We start from the raw sequence: 22,933 nt of genomic DNA, 5'->3' as shown, positions 1-22,933 counted from the left end.
CCTTATGCAGTAAGATACAAATGTAGACGCTGCTCACTGCGGGACGGATAGGCGCGATATCTAACCCTTGAACGCGCGTTAGCGGCTTTATCATCGGAGATAGAGATGTGTGTGCAGATGTGCATATGCATGAGACACACGGTTATCCGGCCCGTGATATCTACCCCGGAATCAGCAATTAGGGACCTTGTATCGTCTGGTCTGGGCTGCTGAGTCAGGGGCAAGCATTCAACTCCTACGGAGCTCGAAAAGACGGCAAGTCATCATCCGTAATCATTAGGATACAACGGTCGGAGAATCGGGATGGATTGCCATGGGTAAATGGAAAGGTGTGAGCATTACCGATGGTCGTGATATTAGGTCGAAAGATTGGGTACGTTTACATTACATCTACGCTGTTGTTGCTCGCCATTATCCCCAACGCAACATGACTGGCTGAAGGCCGAATCTTCCCAAAAAAAATCTTTCAAACCCCTCTACCAAGCTTGTGCATACCCCTTCCCAACATGACTGAATCCAATGGAACCAGTTCGCCATGGAGAATCTACCTTTATGGTGCTGGATCTATCGCGTGGCGGCATGGCGTGGCGGCAGAAAGCCTTGGGCCTGATGTCCAACTGTTTGCTGCCGACCCCTCGAAAGATGCTCAAGAAGCATTACTAGCCAAGTTTCCCAAAGCCACCATCTTTGAAGATGCCGAGGCAATGCTTGCCAGCTCTGAAGGCCAGCAACACGACATTGTCGTGGTAGCTGTGCCTCCGTGGCTGCACCACGCCGCGACACTTCTTGCTTTCAAATCCAACCGCCATGTACTCTGCGAGAAGCCTCTGGCAACATCAGAGACTGAGATGGCTGAGATGCTAGCTGCTAGTGATAGCTCTGGTCGAATTTTTGGAGAATGCAGCTTTCGATATCTCGGAAACGGAGCCTTGGATCGCGCTCGTCAGTTGATCAAGACTGGTGGTGTTGGTTCTGTTTACCATGCTCGATTCGTCAACCGCCAGCCACGAGCTCGAGCTGGTATCGAGTACCAGCCATCTAGCAGATGGTTTCTACAAAAGGAGAAATCCGGCGGAGGAACCATCTTCGACTGGGGTGTCTACGATCTCACCATGTTCTTCGACGTCCTCCGTCCCGTTGCTGCCACGGTCACTCATGCCTGGTTAGCCACACCAAAGACTGGTGCCGACCCGCCCGAGACTGCAATATCCGTCGAGACCCACGCTGGTGCATCTTTGACGTTGACACTGGAAGACGGTTCTGTCATCCCATTTGACTGGGAGCGGGCGAGCGGTTTCCATGGCGACCCTCAAGTTGCTCTCAATGTCGACGGCACAGCTGGAGGCTTGACTTGGGAATGGGTTCCGACCTTTGACTACAAGGATGAAGTCGATCAAGAGAAGGAAGGCTTCAAGCTTGTACACTATGTGGATGTCGATGGCAAAGTCCATGCTAGGGAGGAGAAGTTCCCTGCTTTTGGATGGGAGGACGCAAACCACCGTCCCTTGCTGTCCTTTGTTGATCTGATTGAAGGTCGTGAGAGTGTTGCTCTTTCTAGGAGCAGGGTCGAGTTCAACTTTTCTGTGGTGTCAGCCATCTACAAGTCGGCCGCCGAAGGCAAGCCTGTTCATGTTCAGCTAAAGTAAGAGAGTCCGAAGTAGATGTGTGAATTGAACCATTGATATGTTGTCGAATTTTGCGTCGGACCTCGCTTTCTCACACATATTGGTTATCTCTGAAGTGGGGAAAGGAGTGAAGAATGTTTTAAGACGAAAACGGAATGGAAGGGCACTTGCCGGCCATCTCGCTGTGACAGTGACTATGAGAGCATATGATGGCTTTCCATGCCAGTCGCCTCATCGTACTTGGTTCTGAAAAGAATGGATTTTAACGCTTTACAAAGCTAAATCAGCCACGAAGAGAAATAGTAAAGGCTGCTTGTTTTCTCGCACGCCTCCCTTGTCCATCCGTCCATCCAAGTCCCCATCTCTGTCAACAGAACTAACCCACCACCTACTCCTCTCTTCCCCCCTTCCGTGACTTGCTAGTTCTTCGAGTTCCTGCACTCAATACTTTTCGCTGCCACCAGAAGAAACGGTCTGTGGAGTTTCCTCCTGATCGATCCTGGCCTTGGAGGTTCGGAATCGGAATCCTGCCTCGTTCCACCGCTTCCCGAAGCCATATCCAGGATGCCAGATGGTCAAGACGAGACATGCAAGTATAACCATGACTCCATCGAGAATCATGAATTCTATCTCTTGGTTCGCAAGCTTCCCGGCGAAGCCCTCGCTCAACTCAACGGATCGGAAGACGGTTCGGATGAATAGGCATGCGGTTGCGCCGAAGAGAGCTGTACTAGTCGTTAGCTTATTGAAGGGGACTTCACTTGAATCCTAGAAGCATACCAAAAAGGAACATCTTGAATCTCTTGCTGTGGACGAGGTCGGCGAACTCGGGGTTGTGAAGCTCTGGGTGCTTCCTGACGCGCCAGAAGAACTCGAGACTGCAGGCAGAGAATGCAAACAAGCAAGCGACTTGGATGGAGAGTCCAGCGACGAGAATGTTTGTTCCAACATCGATCTGGAAATATCATATTGTTAGTATGTTCTCAACAAGAAATAGCACCCATCTCTTTTTCCTACCATGTGTTGGTTTGTCACAGGCGTAGAAGCAGCAATGCCTCCGCCTACGGCTTGGACAACAAGACTGACGATGTCGCATCCCAAGAAGAAGGTCGTGTAGGTCCGAGGCTTGATTCGACTGATGGCCTCCCCATGGATGACAACAAGCCGCCCAAGAGTCAGGTAGATGGCAGCGGCGATAAAGACGGGACCGATGGTCAGAGTGATGAGGTACCACAAGAAGTAATCTCGGCTGAAGGGATTCCCGTTCAACAGTACGCGAGAGATGTAGCCGACCGTCTCAGTCACCAGGCCGAGGCACATGGTGATCATGAAGATCCTCGTCTTGTGCCGGATGCCCAGGTACACCTGAGCGATGGCGAGGATGGCCATGACAGCCAGGAAGACGGCATTCCCGGCCACAGTCGGCCGGTACCGGACATAACCCCAATCTTTGACGGAGCAAGTGTCCAGGGTGCAGACGAACCCTTCGATATAGCCTTCAGGGGCCGACATTTTGACCGGTGTCAAGATGCGCGGTTCTAGACAAGGTGGAGGAGTTAGTTGGCGTGGAAATGAATGATCTCCTGATTGCTCGTATTTAAAGCCATCCACAGGGTCGAAGTGAAGTGTTTGAAGAGAAAACGCTGCTGGGAGTTGGAAAAACTGCTAAAGGAGTTGAATAGTTCGTTTGTTGGTTGCTTCGTAAAGCATTGTTGGTCGCAGCCGAGTCAGAGTGAGCGGCCCAGCTCCTCCTTCGGCTTGGCTCCCCTATGTTCCGGCCGTTTAATCCGAGAGGATTTCTGCCGGTCCGACAAGCATTCGAGACAAGAGAAAAATTCAAAGAGTGTGTGCTTTAACCGTCGCTATTGGTGGCCCCAGGGAGATTTGGCTAAATTACTCCGTGAGCAATCCCCCACTCTGCATCCCTTCCCCATGGGGGTCAGCCAAGAGCAGGGATCAAGACCCTTGAGCTAAGATTAGCCACGGATCGTCGTCCCGTGAAGCATGTAGGGCTTGCCGCTCCTTGGCTGCAGTACTACCCTGTGCCGCCCGGCAGAAGCGCCTCCGTGTCTAAGATAGACGCACGCGGCTGATTTTGTCGAGATTATGCAGATGCAACACATCTTACGTAGGATTGAAACCATAGCTGTTGTTGTTGAGGGCATTTACAGAGTCCTACGGTTCATGACATGGTTCGGATGACTCGGGATCAATCTATTGCGCCAGAGCTACCTATCACCTCACAGAATTCACAAGTTCCTTGAAGACATGCAAGTGATGACTGACTACTGCTTATCAACCGGATCCTAAGGTGGAGATATGCTGCGGTCCGGCCCGTGAAAGATCTCGACTGGCCTCATGAACCTCACCATCAATCTTACCCCTTATCTTCACATCTGTTTTGCGAGGCATCGTTGAGGTCTAGGGTCACGGCTCCTTCGCCCGTGTCCCGTCAACTCGCCATCCCGAAGGCTGACGTGCGGTCATCGAGGCTTGCCTTTACGCAAGAGGGCTTAGCTATCGGCGAGGAGGGCTTGGTCCTTGTTCGAAATGGTGCGCTTACAGTTCTCTCAGCCTGTGGAGTCTGGTTCGAGTTCATCACAGACAGTGAGTTCACGACGGGTGCATGCTGTTGATGGCTGAATCTAGAGATAAGTAGTCTGAGCCTTGTATTAATAGGAGTCTCCCCGTGCACAATTTTCATCGTAGAATTATCTGTAGCTCAAACGAACCAAGGAGCGTCCAATTCTTGCCCATTTCCGTCTGTATTTGTTAAATCCCCTTTCTTCAGATCTCTTTCGGGCAATTTTTGGTTGCAAACATGTCCGAGGTGAGCCCCAGCCCAATTGCCATCATTGGCATGGCATGCCGCCTACCCGGTGGTTCGGATAACCCAGACAAACTCTGGGATATGCTGTCCGAGGGACGGACTGGCTGGCGTGAGATTCCCGAAGACAGATGGAACAAAGATTCCTTCTATCACCCCGATCCGGAGGCCAAAGAGGCAGTCAACTTCAAGGGCCTTTACTTCCTAGATCAGGACATTACTGCTTTTGATGCACGCTTCTTCAACATCCATCCTCATGAGGCTCACTGTCTTGATCCACAACAACGCATCTTGATGGAGACGACATACGAGGCACTTGAGAATGCCGGCCAGACACTTGCAGGAATTAAGGGCTCCGACACTTCTGTCCATGTCGGAGCTTATGCTACCGAGTAAGTGCCTGTTACCTTGTGGTGGCACACGATGCTACCTGCCAACTGGCCCCTTCACGTCAAGCTAACATGGTCGCAGCTTCGAGCGTATGGGTTACAAGGACACAGCAAGAACCCCAAAGGCTCACATGATCGGCACCGGAATTGCCATCCTTTCCAACAGGATATCCTATGTCTTTGATCTCAAGGGTCCATCCAGCACAGTGGACACTGGGTGTTCAGGAAGTATGGTTGCCCTGCATCAAGCATGTCATGGGCTTCGAGCGAGGGAATCCAAGATGGCCATTGTGGCTGGTACACAATTGGTCCTGACACCCGATCAGATCATTCCCATGAGTAGTGTTGGGTATGTCGACTTATTTCCACTGTGCTGCCTGCATATTATGCACAAGAGCTAATCTTGTCGACCTAGTATGACCAACCCAGATGGCAAGTGCTACGTCTTTGACAGCCGCGGTGCTGGGTATGCCAGAGGTGAGGGTGTCGTCAGTTTCATTCTCAAGCGCTTTGACGACGCTGTCAGAGATGGCGACAAAGTACACGCCATCATCAGAAACTCTGGCCTGAACCAAGACGGCAAGACAGCAGGTCTCACACTTCCCAACCCCATCTCTCAAGCGAGCCTTATGCGTCAGGTGTACAAGAATGCCGGCCTTGACCCAGCAGATACTGCATATGTTGAGGCACATGGAACAGGAACCAAAGCAGGTATGATACTCCTTTTCTCTTTTCTAACCCGGTCTCTTTGCTTCTTCCCCTTCTCCACTGGGCTACCTTAACTCAGCCTCTAACAACCTGGTAGGTGACAGCGCAGAGATTTCCTCCATCGCGGAAGTCTTCTGCCCTAATGGAGAACGTGAAGGCGGCCTTTACGTCGGCTCTATCAAGTCAAACATTGGGCATCTTGAAGCTTCAAGTGGTGTCGCAGGCCTACTCAAGGCAGTTCTCATCTTGAAGCACGGAGCAATCCCACCCAACGTTGACTTCATCGAGCCGAAGCCTACCCTCCATCTTCAGGAGCGTAAGATCAAGGTATGCATCATGCGGGAATGAATTATTGTTGCTTGAACTGTCACTGATTGTTATCGCTAGATTGCAACTGAGATGGTGCCTCTTCCTTCATCAAGTGGTCCCCGGCGAGTGTCTGTCAATTCCTTCGGCTACGGTGGAACCAACGCCCACGTCATCTTGGAGGCCCCGCCTACCTACGAGAAGCCAGAAGACTTGCCAGTTTCGAATGGTTCAAATGGCACAAATGGACACTCGGAAGAGACCAACGGCATCAATGGCCACTCCAATGGAACAAACGGTGTCAACGGCCATTCCAAGGAAGCCAACGGCACCAACGGGCACGTCAAGGAGACAAATGGCACCAATGGACATCCAGAAGAGGCCCAATCTATGCCAAGCAAGACCTCTGAAGGTTCTATAACCAACGAAACCAATGGGGTCAACGGGAAGCAGACTGCTACGCACAGCTCTCAGCTCTTCGTCTTGTCAGCTCGATCCGAAGCATCCCTGCAGACAATGGTGTCTAACCTGCAAAAATGGGTCTCTGCCCACGACGATGCTTCCTACTTCCCCGACCTTGCCTACACCCTGTCCACTCGACGATCGGAGATGCAGTTCCGTTTCAGTGTGGCGGCGGCTGGTCATGAAGAACTGATCGATCTCCTTGGCCAGAAGCCCCGTATCACTAAGGCCATGTCTACGTTCCGCTCCGTGTTCCTCTTTACTGGCCAAGGAGCACAGTGGCATGCTATGGGTCGCGAGCTCACTATGTACCAGCCTGTTTTCAGAGCATCTATGCTACGATCCGATGAGATCCTGAAGCAGCTGGGAGCAGAATGGAGTCTGATCGACGAACTATCTAGGGACGAGAAGAGCTCGCGAGTTGGCCAAGCCGAGATCTCTCAGCCATCTACCACTGCCATACAAATTGCATTGGTGGACCTCCTCAAGAGCTTCGGCGTCTTACCCAATGCTGTTCTCGGCCACAGCAGCGGCGAGATAGCTGCCGGCTACGCTGCCGAGGCTCTGGACCACGAGACAGCGCTGGAGATCTCTTACAGGCGTGGCTTCATGTCCAAGGCCTGTGCTCGTGTCATCTCAAGCAAGGGTGCCATGATGGCTGTTGGTTTAGGTGAAGACGATGTGCAGAAGTACATCGACCAGACCCGGACGGGACTGATCTGTGTTGCATGCGTCAACTCTCCCGTCAGCACAACCATCTCTGGAGATGAGAGTGCCATCGACGAGCTGAAGCAGCTTCTTGATGAAGAGTCTATCTTCAACCGCAAGCTCAAGGTAGACACGGCCTATCACTCCCACCACATGAAAAAGGTCGCGGGCGAGTACCTTGAGTCCATCTCGCATATCAAGGCCCGTACTCCAAACCCTGAGGTCAAGTTCTACTCTTCTGTGGTTGTTGCCCAAAAGGCAGATGACTTTGGTGCCCAGTATTGGGTTGACAACCTAGTATCTCCAGTCCGTTTCGGCAACGCTCTGGACCTCCTCTGTCGCGCAGAGACTGTTGGAGTTGAACCATCGCCATTCACTTTGTTCACTGAGGTTGGCCCGCACGGCGCCTTGGCTGGTCCTGTCAGACAAACTATCAAGGGCCTCGACCTGCCCAGCTTCAAGTCCAACTACCTGTCCACTTTGGTACGAGGCCGTGACGCTGTCATCAGTCTTCTGGAAACGGCAGGCAAACTGTTCGAGGCTGGATACCCAGTTTCGTTGGAAGCTACACTTGCACAAGATGGGTCCAAACCTCCGAGCTTGATCGATGATCTCGCACCATACCCCTGGGATCACTCCACGAACTACATCTACGAGTCAAACCTCAGTAAGCAACATCGCTTCCGCGCGCACCCACCGCATGATCTCCTTGGTCTGCGGGTCCCTGGAACTACCACCCAGGAGCCTACTTGGCGCAACTTCCTTGGTGTCGACAGCCTTCCTTGGTTGAAAGATCATGTTGTCGATGGCTTTGCTATCTATCCTGCTGCAGCTTATCTCTCCATGGCCATCGAAGCGGCGCGACAGATCAGTAACGACAGGAAGGTTCAGGGTGTCATCTCTCAGGTACATCTGAAGAACGTCTCGTTCTCCAAGTCTATCATGATCCCCGAGCGACGCTCAGATGGTCTGACATCTGATGTCGAAGTTCTCCTCACTTTGAGGCCTGCCAAGCACTTGACTGATCGTACGTGGGAGACCTTCCGCATCATGGCTTTATCCCCGGAGGATGTCTGGCATGAGCACTGCTCTGGATCCATTATGCTCGAGTGGGTCTCCAAGGAGGACGAGGTTGAGGGTCTCCGTGAAGAGAACATGACCGTCTCGAGCCGCCTCAATCACCTTCAAGACATCATCGATGCGTGTGACACGTCTTTCAACGGTGAGGACCTTTACAAGAACTTTACCGAGAACGGAAATGTTTATGGTCCTACCTTCCAAGGTATTCAGTCCGCAAAGATCGGCCCTCGTGGTGGGATTGCCGAGATCAGCATTCCCGACGTGGCCAGCGTGATGCCTCGGAAGCACCAACAGCCTCATGTCATCCATCCAGCTCCGCTCGACTCTGTCTTCCAGCTGGGAATTCCTCTCTACAGAAGAAGCATTGGAAATGGACCCGTGATGCCTACAACCATCGATGAAATGACCATCGACTGCCGCCTGAGCAGCGATCCTGGCACCAGATGGGTTGCTTCCACCACCATCATCGAGGCGGGCTTCCGGTTTGCTCGCATCGAGATCATGGTGTTTGAGGAGAAAGCTGAGGGTGAGCCGCTGGTACCCGTAATCAACATTGCGGGAGGATCACTTCGAGGTATTGGTGAAGCTCCAGTTGACGAGACGACTCTCCCGTTCAATCGCAAGATGAGTTATGCCATCGAGTGGAAGCCGGATGTGGATCTTATTCCGCCTCAGAAGCTGGGAGAGTCTCAGCTGGTCGACTATCTTCAGCTCCTGGCCTTCAAGCAGCCGCATATGAAGATCTTGGAAGTTGGAGCTGGAACTGAGGCCGCCGTGGCACTGCCGTTGATCCAAGCACTCGATCGTCCAGAAGGTCTTTTGCTCGACCGATACTGCTACACCGACACCAACAGCGAGGCCTTGGAGCAAGTCAAGGCATTGCTTCAAGATTGGAGCGATCGTGTTGATGTCAAGACTTTAGACATCTGCAAGGATCCTCCTCAACAAGGCGAGTACGACCTCATCATCGCGTCAAACGCGTTTCACGGAACAAGTTCCATCGATGAGAGTCTGTCCAACTCGCGAAAGCTCTTGAACTCTGGTGGACGACTGGTCCTTGGCGTTTCTGCTCCCTCGTCAGAGGGTGAGTGGGCTGCTCGCCTGGAAAAGTACGGCTTCCGGGGTGTCTCGCCTGATTGCTATACCGCGCAATCTCATCTGATTGCGGCCACAGCTATCGACGAACAGTCTACTTTGCGAGAAGACTTCCCCTCTGTCCACGTCATCTGCCAGTCTCAGTCGCATGGCGAGTTTACGTCTCTCGCTGTCTTGCTCGTGGCCAAGCTGACAAACATGGGATTTCCTTGCTCTCTCGGCGCCTTGTCATCTGAACCAGTCAGCACTGACGGTATTTACATCGTCCTTGATGATGCAGCAGATGCTATATTGGCCTCACCAACTGCCGAAAAGTTTTCTCAAGTTGTGTCGCTGGTCACCAAGGCAAAGAACGTGTTGTGGGTTAGCTGTCAAGGAAGCGGCTCTGATGTCCACAATCCGGCCAAGGGCATGATCACTGGTCTCTCTCGAGTTGTTCGACGAGAGAACGCGGGAATGAGATTCGTCACACTCGACGTGCAGGCCGACATCATGTCCAGCCCAGATACACTGGTCTCTCAGCTCCAGGACATTGTTGCAAGGTCTTTTGCTACTCCAATCAGCGCGACACGATCTGATGAGGATGAGTACGCTTTCAGCGACGGCCAGCTTCTCATCCCCAGAGTCCACGCCGATGCCAAGTTCGATGACTGGGTGCAGAGGGCCATCTATGTGCAAAGTATGGCGACGGGGTCTTTCCAACAATCGGAGCGACCACTCAAGTTAGAGGTTGAGACACCTGGACTTCTGAGCAGTCTTCGGTTCGTGGACGATGAAATCCCTTCAAAGCCTCTTGGGCCTTTTGAGCTGGAGCTTGAAGCCAGAGCGTATGGTGTCAACTTCAAGGACGTCTTCATCGCTATGGGTCAAATGGTGCCCGGTGTCACCATGGCTGGTGAATGTACCGGCATCGTTCGCAAGGTGGGATCCGAAGTTGGGGACAAGTTCAAGGTCGGAGATCGCGTCTGCGGTATCTTTGCCGAGCCCTTCTCTAGCCATCCTCGTATCAACGGCAACTTCAGCAGTCGCCTTCCGGAGACAATGTCTTACTCTGTTGGAGCGTCTATCCCTGTCATCTTCTGCACTGCGTATCACTGCCTTGTCGAAGTCGCTCGTCTCGAACGTGGACAGACTATCTTGATCCATGCCGCTTCTGGTGGTGTTGGTCAGGCAGCCATCCAGCTTGCTCAGAACATTGGAGCCGAGATTTTTTGCACTGTTGGCAGCAGCGCTAAGCGTCAGTTGCTCATTGACACTTTCAACATCCCGCCCAGTCACATCTTCTCATCCAGACTGCGGACATTCAAGCAGGGCATCCTTCGACTTACCCAGAACAGGGGTGTTGACTGTGTCTTGAACTCCCTTTCGGGCGAGTCGCTTCATGACTCTTTCGCCGTTCTCGCACCCCTGGGAACCTTTGTCGAGATTGGCAAGTCCGACATCTATCGGAAAAACGAGATCAGCATGGTTCCTTTCGACAGCAGTGTCACCTTTGCTGCTGTGGACCTGACAGTTCTTGCTCGCCTCAAACCAACCAAGATGAGAGAGACTCTCGAAAAGGTCTTGTCCATGTTTGAGGACGGAACTTTGAAGCCTGTTGCTCCCATAACAACCATGCCCATGACGGACATTGAGGATGCTTTCCGCCTGATCCAGTCCAGGAAGCATACTGGCAAGGTTGTTCTTGTCTCTGACGATCAGACACAAGTCAAGTTGACCTTGGCTCGTCCCAAGCCTCTTTCCTTGGACCAGAATGGCACTTATGTCGTTTCTGGTGGTCTTGGAGACCTTGGTCGGAGAATTGCCAAGTTCCTGGCTTCTCATGGCGCGGGACATGTGGTTACGCTCTCTCGGCGTAAGCTCCAAGAGGAAGACCAACTTGCTTTCCAGGAAGAATTTCGCGCGTTGGGCTCGGAGCTACACGTCATCGGTTGCGATATCACTGATGAGGAGTCAGTTCGATCGGCCGTTGCCGAGTGTTCCGCCAGCCTGCCCCCAGTGAGAGGAGTCGTCCACGCGGCAATGGTGTTGAGAGTAAGCCACCCCATAATGTTTATTCTCTAGCGCATAACTAATTCATACCTAGGATCACCCCTTCGAGATCATGTCTCACGACGACTACATCACTGCCACCAAGCCCAAAGTCCAGGGAACTCGCAATCTTGATGAAGCTTTTGGGGCTTCTGACTTCTTCATCATGCTTTCATCCATCACGGCGATTCTTGGAAAGTCTGGGCAGTCCAATTACGCCGTGGGTAACGCCTATCAAGATGCCTTTGCTCAGAGCAAAAAGTCGTCAAAGTGCAGATACATCGCCCTTAACCTGGGTGCTGTCGACGGCTCGCTTGCCATCACGTCTCTCCCCGCCGTACAGCAAGAGGCCATGCGACGGGGTTCCGTTCTGATGTCCTTTGACGAAGTGTTCGCAGTCATGAAATATGCAATGAGCCCGGAGGTAAGCCAGGATGATCTTCACCAGCTGATCCTCGGATTCGACCGAAAGTCGATGGAGGCGGTCCACGACGAGGCTGCTCTTGCAAATCCCATGTTCAGCCAGGTTCCTCGCCTCGAGCAAGAGGGAGAAACGAAGAAGGAGGCAGCTACCGACATTGGCAAGTTGATCCAACAAGCGACTACGCCAGAGGAGGTCCAAAGCATCGTCGTTAGTGGCATCTGCCAGCGATTCGCCATGTTCACCGCTTGCCCTGTCGAGGACATCAGCCCGGATGTTTCGATGGAGAGTTTCGGTCTCGATTCTCTTGTCGCTATTGAGTTGAAGAACTACCTCGTGCGGACTTTCGAGGCGACACTACAGACATCCGAAGTTCTGGATGCTCCCAACATCGTCAGCCTGGCCAAGACCATCATTCTTAGGTCCAAGCTTGTCTCCCAGAACACCGGGGAATGTGTTGTCGAGAAAGAAGATGCCGTTGTTGCCCAGAAGGCCTTGGAATCTGCGATTGAGAGTGAGGCTCCTGCTGCAAACCACAACTTCCACTGCTGCAAAGCGTCCAAAACCCTCAACAAGATGCCTCTCTTCGATTTTGATGTCATGTTCGATGAGTACCTCGACAGATCCAGGATGTTCTTCTCACCTGAGGAATTTGAGACTATAGAGAGGGATGTGGCTGAGTTCAGAAAGCCAGGGAGCACAGGTCGAAAGCTGTACAATCGTCTCTACGAGGAGGCCAACGACCCAGAGATTGAGAATTGGCAGGAAAAGTATTTCCTGCAGAGCATGTACCTGGAGAGACGAATGCCACTCGCACCATTCAACAACTTCATGGCGTTCCACCCTCTCGGAGAGATGGGTCACACTCAAGCGGAACGAGCAGCTCTGATCGCCAGCATTGCCTTCCAGTGCAAGCAGGATCTCGAGGCGGATCGATGGGAGCCCATGGCTTACATGTTCACGGCCAACTGCACAGATCTTTGGCAGTACATCTTCAACACGGCTCGTCTCCCTGGTGTTCCTCTGGACCGCATGGCCAAGTTTCCTGGCAATGACTACATGGCAGTACTCCACCGTGGGCATATCTTCAAGGTCATGCTCAAGGATGGAGATGAGAACGTTTCTGCTGAGGCGCTGATCAAGATCTTCAATGCCATTCTGAACCGGCCAGATACTGACGAGAACTGGACGAGCATTCTCAGCGCCGACGATCGGACGTCTTGGGCCGAGGTAAGTTGCATCCAAGCTCAACTACAAGCAATGTGCTCTTACTAACTGACTGTCGCACCACAGAGCCGACAAGCGCTGATGGACCTAGAGCCAGCCAACAAAGAAACCATCGACATGGTCGAAGCCTCTGCTTTCCTTGTCTGTCTTGATGACACAGAACCCGCTGACGCGGAAGAGCGAATCAAGGACATGATGATGCTAAAGGGATTCAACCGATGGGTTGACAAGTCCATCGCCTTTGTGGTTTGCAAGAACGCAACTTCTGGCACATACGTCGAGCACACTTGTATTGATGTCAGTCTTTCTGCTCCTCGACTTCCCCATTCTAAGTCAAAACGCTAACCTGCCATAGGCCATGACTCTATTTGCGATGCAGACTGCCATCGTGCAGGGCATCAACACCTACGAGCCACCCCGACACGTCAATGGACACACGAATGGCGTCGTCGAGGTGCCCAGCGAGTTCACGCTCAAGACGACCCCTGCCTTGGAGGAGCGCATCCTCCACGTCCGCCAGCGATTTGAGGATGAGATCGCCAAGTTTGGGTACAGGGACATTGTCCTCTCCGAGTTCGGGAAGGATATCCTCCTTGATCGCCATCTTCCCATCAAGGGCATCTTCGATCTCATGTGCCTTCTCGCCAACTACTACTACTACGGCTACAACGCCCAGTCTTGGGAGGCAATCTCCATGTCCCACTACCACAAGGGCCGACCAGACATTGTGCAAGTCAACACGCCCACAACTGCGCACTTCTGTACCATTGCAGACGATGAGAGCCTGCCAGCCCGCAAACGCTTCGAATTGATGCTCGACGCCGCCAATGATCGGAACCAGACCATCAAGGATGCCTTCATGGGCCACTGCTACCAGCGAACGCTCAGAGCCCTGGAGCTTTGTGTGGAGGAGGGTGAAGAACTGCCCGATCTCTTCAAGAACCCACACTACGAACAAACTGTGGAGCCAAACCAGATGTTCTCAAATACTGATGGCCTCTCTCCCGAGTCTTGCTTCATCATGCAGAACCCTGAGAGATTCTGGATGACATACTATGTCACTGACGGAGGGTGAGCAAATTACTTGCTAATCATGTGTTTCAGCAAAGCTAACATTCTTTCTCCTCAGATCGCATTTCTCAGTCATCACTGGAAAGAAGGAGGTGGTTGCATGGGCAGACTGCTTGCAGCGTGCTTCATTGGTGATGAAGACGTTGATCGATGCGGCATAAGATGGGTGTTCTCTTGGTTTCTACTTGACTTTTCTTGGTATTTCTTTTTACTCTTGAATTGTAGCTCGTGTCTTTTTGTAATCCTCCTCCATATTTCCTCGGCTATGTTGATGATAATCCAATAGATGATAATATTTCCTTGGGTATATTACGTTCAACGATGTCTTGCGTCTGGTCCGCGAACTCATGGCATCTCTCTATCTACACGTGGCTCTAATACTGAGGTACAGGCCAGATGGAGTCTTCCATGATACGACGTCTTCATTGCTAGTTTCTAACACTGTTGTTGTATGGATTTTTATACTTTCTGCTCTTGTAGCCACCACGCTCTCCATCTTCACTGGCAAAAGATCGCTGTCAGTAGAAGGAGACTTTCCTTTTTTTGTGATTCTCTACTTCAAGACTCCATAGTCTATCTAAACTGTCTTTTCATTTTGCCTCTGCTCCAAGTCCGCGGCTCCGGGTGTCTCAATAGCCACAGCGGACTCATCTCCTTGAGTCGGCTGCACTCGGTCATCCGGAATCCATCTCCTCTGCATCCCGAAGCTCAAAACCAACGACATGCTCGCCACAACGATGGGCAGGATGAAGGCCCTGGAGACGGCAAAACTGAAAGCCCTCTGGACTAACGGCAACGCAGCCGCCGGTACCGCCTTCGCCAGATCCGCCGCGCCCGCATCCCGTATAGTTTTGGCATCGATCCCTGCCGGCGCTCCCTCCAGTCGCCGGAAGAGCTCCCCGGAGAAGAGGTTGGAGGCGATGCTAAGTCCCACTGCGCCTCCGAATAAGCGAAAGAAGACGACCAGGGCACACGCGGTCGGCATGTCATCGTCAGGGAGAACCACCTGCACCGCGATGAATGGGACCTGTTCTGCAAGCCCAATTCCTGCTCCACTGAGGATCTGGAAGCCAAGCCACTCTCCTGTCGAAGAGCTTCTATCCAGTTCGTGTAGCAAGACGCATCCAGCGATGAAGATGCTTGAACCCAACCACATAAATGGGACATAGTGGCCTTTGGAGCTGATACATGCGCCCGTGATGATGATGGCGATGCTGCACGGGATTCCGTATGCGAGACACCGCACGCCTGAAATCACAGCGCTGGTCCCGAGCACGGCCTGGAAGTAGAAGGCCAAGTAGTACATGTGCGTGTTGTGCGCCATTGACATGAGCATGTTGAAGATACAACTGATGGCCACGGTGCGCTGCGAAAGGATGCGCGTGGGGATAGTAGCCCTATTAATTCTGTTAGATATAGCAGTTCAATGCTCGGTATGATCTTACTCTTCTTTCTTGGTTGCTTGAAGTACTCCAAATACCGACGCGAGTATTCCAAATACCACAATACATGCGTAGACCCTCGGGTTGGACCATGGGTATCTAGTTCCGCCCCATTGCAGTGCGAAGAAGAGCGACACCAGCCCTGCTATAAGCAGGAAGCTACCGAGCAGATCAAGTCGCTTCAGTTTCTCGCGCAGCGAGAGCTTCCCATGGACGGGTGTCTTTGCTTTCAAAATCATGAATGCAATGACAAAGGTCACGGCTCCGGCGGCTGCAAACACGATTAGTGGGTTTCTTGAGATAGTCGTAACTGATCACTCACGAAGGTTTATCCTATCACCCGTTAGATCTTCATGATCATTTTAATAGTAGTTGTCGAGGAATGACATACCAAAAGCAGAACCGCCAAGTCAGCCGAGGCGTATCTGTGATCAGCCCTCCAAGAGTCGGACCTAGCACTCCCGCGATGCCATACATGCTCGTAACAAGAGCCATACCGAATGGCCTAGCCCGTAGAGGCACTGACCTTCCATACACTGCCAGACTTCCACAGAGAAGCCCAGCAGCCCCGGCTCCAGATATCACTCTGCCAGTGATTAACGAGGCCGAGTTTGGTGCAGCAGCGCAAAGAATCGTGCCAGCTTCGACTTTACAAAACACGCGTTAGACATGAGTACGCAGCCATGACTCTTCGGGTGGAATCAACTTACATATTATGATGGAGGTCAAATATAGAATCCTGGCATCGAACAGAGTGTACAAACGACCGAAGGTGGGTTGAAATGCCATTTCTGTTAGGAGATACGCGCTGCCGTACCAAGGTACATCATCGAGTCGACGGAAATCACTAGTGATCTTTGGAATGGCAGTCGCTATAGTTAATCAGCGATTGTGTCTTTTTGAAAAAATTATGCGACTTGAGTAGACTTACCAAGGATACTTCCATCTATTGCTATCATGAAGGTCGCAATAGTGAAAACTGTTGAAAGTAGACTGAGCTCTCGTGGTGTCGCATATTGATGAGTCGGGGTCCCATCATCATTTTCCGCCGGCGGAACGACTGTATTGCTTTCGGAATCTCCTTGGGAGGTCTCAAGCTTCTCTTTGGAATGAGACTCATCGCTGTTATGCTTGTTGTCAGTCACTTTGCTGTTGTTCGCAACTGGGCCAGTTTGTATAGTGATGTCTAAGCTGCCTCGTTGATATGGCTCCATACTGCTTCGACTACAGTTTTGAATGCCGCAGATGATTGTCTGAGGGCAAGGCCTTTGGGCGGATAAAAAGTACAGTTTTTGTCAGAATCAAGTCGAGCTCTATGTGTCTCAGTGATATTGAGACAAGTACTCAAGTGGCCTATGTTGCACAGAAGAATGCCAATACGTACGCCTTCTACCCATTCCATATGAGAAAACAAGGTCTTCTACAGTCAATGAAGTGTCATTATGACTACATTGAAGTCAGCCCGTGGGATTGGATGGTAGTTGTGATGGTCTGGGCCTCCGGGACCTTCGGTTGACAAAGACCCTTGCAGCGCTTACGGCATGTAACGCTGCGGCACGTATGTAAGACTGGTAAGCTGCAATCTGCCCCTTTCTGCGCTGCAAGAATCCTTCGGGAACGGTGCCGTCGGTCCAGACGGCTTTGCTGATGTGCATCGGCTAAATTCAGAGCGCAGTTTAGCTCTCTTTCGGTTTCTTTCACAATCATCTCGCTAGGATCAAATCTTGGCGGATGATTGGTTCCAAAAGCAGCGTCTAGCATAGCTATGTGAACAATGACACTCAATTATTAATATGTAACTCTTTCAAACATGGTGGTGAGGGATCTTTAGGCACGCAAGTATGGTCTCTTTCAACTTACTCCTGGCGCTTTGCGCGCCGACTTTGGCATTGGCCACACCTCTCTCCAAAAGCTGCAAGGCGTTCCCCGGCAACTCAGGATGGCCGTCAAGTAATGAGTGGTCTCGACTGAACAAGACAATTGATGGTGCTCTCATCAGGCCAAACCCTCCCGGAGGTGTTTGCCATGACGGGCAGCCAAACTACAACAAAGATCAATGCCCTAACGTTCAGCAAGAGTGGAGAACCTTCGAGTTCCATGCTCAGGATCCAGTCTCTGTTATGTGGGACCTGTGGGCAAATTATACTTGTCTCCCATTTGAAGACTTTCCTTGCAGCGGAGCAGGTTATCCGTCTTATGTGGCTGAAGTTGCTACATCGAAGCATGTCAAGGCTGCTGTCGACTTTGGTAAGTGAGCCATGAGCGACAAAGGAAGAACGGCCTCAGTTGACACACACCTCACAGCCCGGGAACAAAACGTTCGTCTCGTAGTCAGAAGCAGCGGACATGACTATCTTGGGCGCTCAGTTGGGTCGGGTGCTCTCTCCATCTGGACGCACCACCTCAACAAGATCCAGTACCACAAAGGCCAATTCAAGCTCTCCGGATCAGGCAAGACCATACGCGGTGACGCCATCACTGCCGGGGCTGGCACAGCCATGCTTGATCTCTACAATGTTGCTGCCCAAAATGGTCGCACTGTTGTAGGCGGCGGGGCCAAGACCGTGGGGCTGGGTGGCTACGTGACTGGAGGTGGCCATTCAATCTTGGCCCCTCACTATGGACTGGCAGCAGACAATGTCCTGGAAATGGAAGTCGTTACGCCTAATGGAGATATAATCACTGTCAATGAAGACAGGCACTCAGACTTGTTCTGGGCGATACGTGGTGTAAGTTATCACATCTCGAGCATTTGTCTTCGCTGTACATCAACTTACACTCATCAGGGAGGAGGATCGACCTTTGGGGTTCTGACCTCGGTCACGGTCATGACACATCAATCCAAGAAGCTCACCATGGTTTCCTTCATGGCTTTTACTCTCCCTCAAGCACCCTTTGCCTTGGATCTCGTCACCTGGGCCACTTCTCAAATCCCTTACCTCTCGGACTCCGGCTTGTCGGGCTATCTTATGGCCACCGTGGACTCACCGCCACCCGTTCCAATCCCCGGTCTTCCAGAGAGAGTCGCTGGCCTTATGGGTAAGACCATCATACTTGATACCCAGGATACGGCAAAGATCAACAAGATCTTTCAACCTCTGAACGAGACTATCCAGAAGCGTTGGCCAGGTCAGGTCACTCTTCTTGTTCTCACTCAACCATACGACTCATTCGCGGATTGGTACAGCGAGAATTTTGATGATGGTCAAGCTGGAGGCTCAGTGTATCTCATTTCACGGCTGCTGGACAAGGATACACTGACCAAGGATCTGGATGCACTAGCTGATGCGCTCAAACCAATCCTCATCAATGATGGTTGGCTGGGAACATACATGGTAGCTGGAAAGGGAGTCAACAAGGCAAAGCCCCGTGGGGGAGGAAATGCTGTTCATCCAGCATGGCGAAAGGCCTACATTCATGCCAGTGAGTACACCACCAACAAGATTTCGGGTCAAGTTCAAGCAATGAGAATGGGCGCTAACTATGGGCAGTCCACTGGCTTGGGTGGGGGTATCCGCCTTTCGATGAAACAGCTGAGGGAAGGACCCGAAAGATTCTTAACGATAGATTCCAGGCCCTTCGGGAGCTCACTCCTGGCGGTGGTTCGTATATGAACGAGGTAAGTTTTCTTGGCTTCTATCGAAGAGGAGAGGAATTATGTTGACAATGCGGCTCAGGGTTTCCCATTCGAGGAGGACTGGCAGCATACCTTCTGGGGCGACAATTACGAGCGTCTCCTCAAGATCAAGCGCAAGGTCGATCCGAAAGATGTTTTGTGGTGCACACCTTGTGTGGGCAGTGAAGGCTGGGAGGAGAAGAGCGACGGTCGCCTTTGCAGGGTGTAGTAATTTGTTGGCCATGACTCGGTCGGCCTCAGGAGCATCATGGAGACGGTCATGAAGTACAAGACTTTACTTTACTTGAGATAGATTGACGTGTTTAGACAAAGTGTTATCCCGTTGATAGAATAGCAATCTGGGGAATTAGAGGGAACCGATGTCTGTCCTTCAGTGTACACATACAACGCTCAACGTTCACTGTTCATGCCTGTCGTTCCTTAAAAGCAGGGCCGTCGTTTGTCAACATTCAATACACTTTCTTCACTTGAACCTTGCTTGTTCTTTACAGATTCTACTATAACTGAGACGACCAAGTTATCTTGGAAGTTACAGTGTTGAAGGGTGAAGTTTCCCACTCTGCACGCCGTCGGTAAACTATAGCTACAGATGACAGAACCCAACATCTATACCGAGTTACTGTTATCGGCACAGGTCCACGGCTTTGTGCCTCCCGAGTTCTTGAGCGAGTCAATGATGTTGACGATTGACCCGTACGTTCCAGACACTGTCATGAAGCTACCCAGAACAATGATGAAGACGCACCAGGCAACCATGACCTTCCACTTCCAGTCTCGGTTTTGTCGGCCCCAGTTGTCGTACAGCCACATGCAACCGGTTGGTTGATATGCGAGGCAGAATCCCAAGAGAGCTCCGATGAGAGACACAAGGTCTCCAAACACAGGGATGCCACTTGCAATCACATATGCGATCAGGGTCGAACCTCCGGTACAGCCCAGCCAAGTGCACCAGTGGACGAGAGAGTTTGCAGTCAGGTGCTCCGATCCTCTCAGGATACGGACCATGAAGTACTTAGCAGGAAGCTAGGCAGTGTCAGTCAAGTTCCAAAAAAAGGTCAGGGGGACATGGCTTACATGAAGACAAATCGTAGTTGTCACAAGAAGACCAGGCAAGGCCAGGCCATAGGCGATTTTCTTGATCAGCGGTCCCGCAGATCCGAGCGCTGGGGAGGCAACAGCGGAGCCACAGAAGTAGTATACAACAACAGCAACGATCAGGTAAACGATGGTGGAGATAACCTGAGCAGTAATGACTGATTTAGAAAAGTCACGAGGGTCCCGCATCTCGCACACAATAGCAAAGTAAGCAGACGTGGCCGAGCATGCAAAGATGAGTGTTGACACGGCTGCAACTCCCTGAGAAAAGGTGGGATGGCCGATGAGCTGCCAGTCTGATTCCCAGGGGCCTGTTTGAGGCGCATCAGCGGGACGGTCCTGGATACCGACACTGATCGTAACGACGAAAACTGCATGTGTGTTAGATGAGATAACCATGACGGGGTGTTTCAAGGCAAACACTGGGCGTACCAGAGGTGAGGATAAAGGCCAATCCAACCCAGGCCAACCAGCTGATTCGACCGAGGGTTCGGATACTCGCGAGAAGGAAACCGGAAATGGCAGCCACGGCAACAAACACGGCGGTGCAGGTTCCGTGTACTGACATAGCGTTGAGTCCGATGGAAATGCCGAGCATTCCTGATCCTGCCACAAAGATCCAGTCTAGGAAGAGTCAGACCCGGTGCATTTATTGGACAGTCGGCCGTCAGGGCCACTCACATAGGCAAAATGCGATTGCAAAAAGCTCACGTCCGACCCTTCCAAACATCAAATATCCAGCATCATCGATGCCATAGACGTCACGGTGGTTGAGCTTAAAGACGCCGACAATGTAGCTAGTCCAGGTAGCGATGGCCGCCACGGCGACGAGCAGGATGGCTCCGGGGATCATTCCTAACGTGTGAAAAGCGTGGGGAAGCGAGAGGACGCCGAGACCGATCTGGGTCTTAAGCATGAGAGCGACGGTTCCGATCCATCCCAGCTGCCAAACATTAGTCGCTACGCGCAGATGAGATTTGATAGACATAACCTACCGCACGGTAATTTGGTCCATGGTCTGTGACTGCGCCGAAAACGGCATCAACCTCTTGTTCCTTACTGACCTCTCCAACTTGTGAGACGGTAGCATTCAAAGGCGTCGGAGCCTCGAGATCGTATTGGCTTTTTTCCGTTTTGGATGAATCCATGATCAAGATGAACCAACAAGGTTTTTTTGATGATCTTTGAGTTCTGGGAGATGATGGAAGACAGGCTTAGAGGGGAGGTGACACAGCAAGACGAACGTCAGGTCCTTTATATACCCTTATCCGGCGGCGACCAGGGATGACGTCTGCCTACGGTAATGATAGTGGCCAAGAAGGTGATATTCAGGCGCACCGTAGAGTTCACCAGGGGCGATAAAACGGCTTGAGCGTGATTTGGTGTCAATGACAAGAAGGACGAATGGTACATCCTGATAAGCCTCGCCTGACTGGGTTTAGATCAAGCCCACGACAGGGTTCCCCAACTTTTAGCTGCTTGAGGGGGCCCGGCCTCTGCTAGATAACTCAGCTGGACTCCTCAAGCCAATCCAGATCTCATCCCAGTTGGTTCGACACGTCAAAGTCTGGGCTTATCGATGTGGAGAGACACTACGCGAGGCCCGGGCAAGGGTTCTCCGGCTGCCCCGATTCAATCGGGATGCAGATAATGACAAGCAAGCCTTGAGTTTCCTAGCATCCCCAGTCCAAACACCCTTGATGGGCTAGGAGGCATAGCTCTAGAATCTTGGATCCATGCTAATCAGTTACAAGTCAGAATGGAAATCGAGAGCGAATGCAAAACAGAAGGAGCAAGCGAGTAGGTGGGGCTTCTCCGTCCTTACCCAATCCCGTCTAGTCTCGATACTTAAACCCAACCCAACCCAATCCTCCCCCTGGCTACGACCTGGATAGTTAAAGGTTATCTCCCTATCAATGTAGCTCACACAGGTCCCAGACCGCAAAGGCTGGATGTGCTGGTTATGAATCGAGCCCAAACTTGTTACTCCTATCTGGCAATGCTAAGTCCTGTCTACATTGAGTAAGTATCGCTCATTGGCTTCTCTGTCTATCAACGGGATCGCCGAATTACATTTTCTGTATCATCAGGCTTATCAGCATGGGAGATCTTGGACAATGCTAGCGGAGTCCAAAACCACCCTTTGCGCCTCTCCAACATTTGAGCCCTGTCCGCTCAACATCCCCTGCGAATAATGCTCACTACCCTGCGCCGAGAAGTGGTCCGAGATATCTGGCATCCTATATCTCTCCGCACGATGCCATGCCGCTTTTGGTTGGTAAATTCGCCGTCAACTTCCCGTTTACTCAGTTCAGGTTGGGGTAAGGAAAGACAGGCAGGTGAGAGCGTGCATACTGAAACAGGTTACGTGTTAGAGTGAGTAAGTGACATTCGGACACATTATTCAACAATGGACTTGACATGACTTTTTGGGCGAGATTCACAACTTTCCGTGCCTTGGCATTTCAACTTCTAGCACCCTGGGTACTGCTCACCCACACCTCCGCCATAACAGGCAACTGTCTTCACCGACTTGACTTTCCCTCTACATCCTTGCTGATGCTGATGCGAGGACTGCTCGTGCCACTCGTCCGGCCAAGAACCGCTCAGTCGCGTCCCCCTAGATGTAGTTCTTTTAACAGTACGCCAATAACCTCGGGATCGCCTCTACAGAGTTCATCCTGCCCTGAGGCACGATGCCAAGCGGTAAGCGGGGGCAAAGGATCATGGACTTATGGCGCACATCGTTGATAAGGATATGCAGGGCTGTTTTAGATTTGGGACAGGTAATCAATTTCTCTAACAAGAT

General features: G+C 51.7%; 6 protein-coding genes across 6 annotated transcripts; 3 read left to right on the top strand and 3 right to left on the bottom strand.

Annotated features, from left to right (window-relative positions):
- Window positions 1–506: 506 nt before the first annotated feature.
- On the top strand, window positions 507–1,646 carry NECHADRAFT_78515 (uncharacterized protein; the record flags this gene model as incomplete). Its single annotated transcript, XM_003040641.1, has 1 exon — window positions 507–1,646. One exon carries the CDS (start codon window positions 507–509, stop codon window positions 1,644–1,646), a length of 1,140 nt encoding a protein of 379 aa, XP_003040687.1.
- Window positions 1,647–2,066: 420 nt separating this feature from the next.
- On the bottom strand, window positions 2,067–3,137 carry NECHADRAFT_78514 (uncharacterized protein; the record flags this gene model as incomplete). The annotated part of the gene is made up of 3 exons (XM_003040618.1): window positions 2,067–2,350; window positions 2,406–2,580; window positions 2,643–3,137. 3 exons carry the CDS (start codon window positions 3,135–3,137, stop codon window positions 2,067–2,069), a joined length of 954 nt encoding a protein of 317 aa, XP_003040664.1.
- Window positions 3,138–4,446: 1,309 nt separating this feature from the next.
- On the top strand, window positions 4,447–14,111 carry NECHADRAFT_78513 (uncharacterized protein; the record flags this gene model as incomplete). Its single annotated transcript, XM_003040640.1, has 9 exons — window positions 4,447–4,844; window positions 4,924–5,190; window positions 5,257–5,552; window positions 5,647–5,876; window positions 5,937–11,234; window positions 11,287–12,882; window positions 12,946–13,176; window positions 13,235–13,950; window positions 14,009–14,111. The coding sequence occupies 9 exons, from the start codon at window positions 4,447–4,449 to the stop codon at window positions 14,109–14,111; spliced, it is 9,135 nt and encodes a 3,044-aa protein (XP_003040686.1).
- Window positions 14,112–14,527: 416 nt separating this feature from the next.
- Window positions 14,528–16,606, bottom strand: NECHADRAFT_78512 (uncharacterized protein; the record flags this gene model as incomplete). Its single annotated transcript, XM_003040617.1, has 6 exons — window positions 14,528–15,347; window positions 15,396–15,663; window positions 15,715–15,725; window positions 15,784–16,039; window positions 16,103–16,264; window positions 16,324–16,606. 6 exons carry the CDS (start codon window positions 16,604–16,606, stop codon window positions 14,528–14,530), a joined length of 1,800 nt encoding a protein of 599 aa, XP_003040663.1.
- A 627-nt stretch (window positions 16,607–17,233) lies between these two features.
- On the top strand, window positions 17,234–19,237 carry NECHADRAFT_37407 (uncharacterized protein; the record flags this gene model as incomplete). Its single annotated transcript, XM_003040639.1, has 5 exons — window positions 17,234–17,643; window positions 17,668–18,121; window positions 18,179–18,815; window positions 18,884–19,011; window positions 19,070–19,237. 5 exons carry the CDS (start codon window positions 17,234–17,236, stop codon window positions 19,235–19,237), a joined length of 1,797 nt encoding a protein of 598 aa, XP_003040685.1.
- A 398-nt stretch (window positions 19,238–19,635) lies between these two features.
- Window positions 19,636–21,272, bottom strand: NECHADRAFT_78510 (uncharacterized protein; the record flags this gene model as incomplete). Its single annotated transcript, XM_003040616.1, has 5 exons — window positions 19,636–20,052; window positions 20,104–20,495; window positions 20,557–20,748; window positions 20,806–21,067; window positions 21,120–21,272. 5 exons carry the CDS (start codon window positions 21,270–21,272, stop codon window positions 19,636–19,638), a joined length of 1,416 nt encoding a protein of 471 aa, XP_003040662.1.
- Between the last annotated feature and the right edge of the window lie 1,661 nt (window positions 21,273–22,933).

Source organism: Fusarium vanettenii (genome assembly GCF_000151355.1).
Source record: "Fusarium vanettenii 77-13-4 chromosome 3 genomic scaffold NECHAsca_60_chr3_6_0, whole genome shotgun sequence".
In the NCBI taxonomy this organism is placed as follows: domain Eukaryota; kingdom Fungi; phylum Ascomycota; class Sordariomycetes; order Hypocreales; family Nectriaceae; genus Fusarium; species Fusarium vanettenii.
Note: the sequence above shows the minus strand (reverse complement) of the source record. Positions and strands in the feature narration are given on the sequence as shown.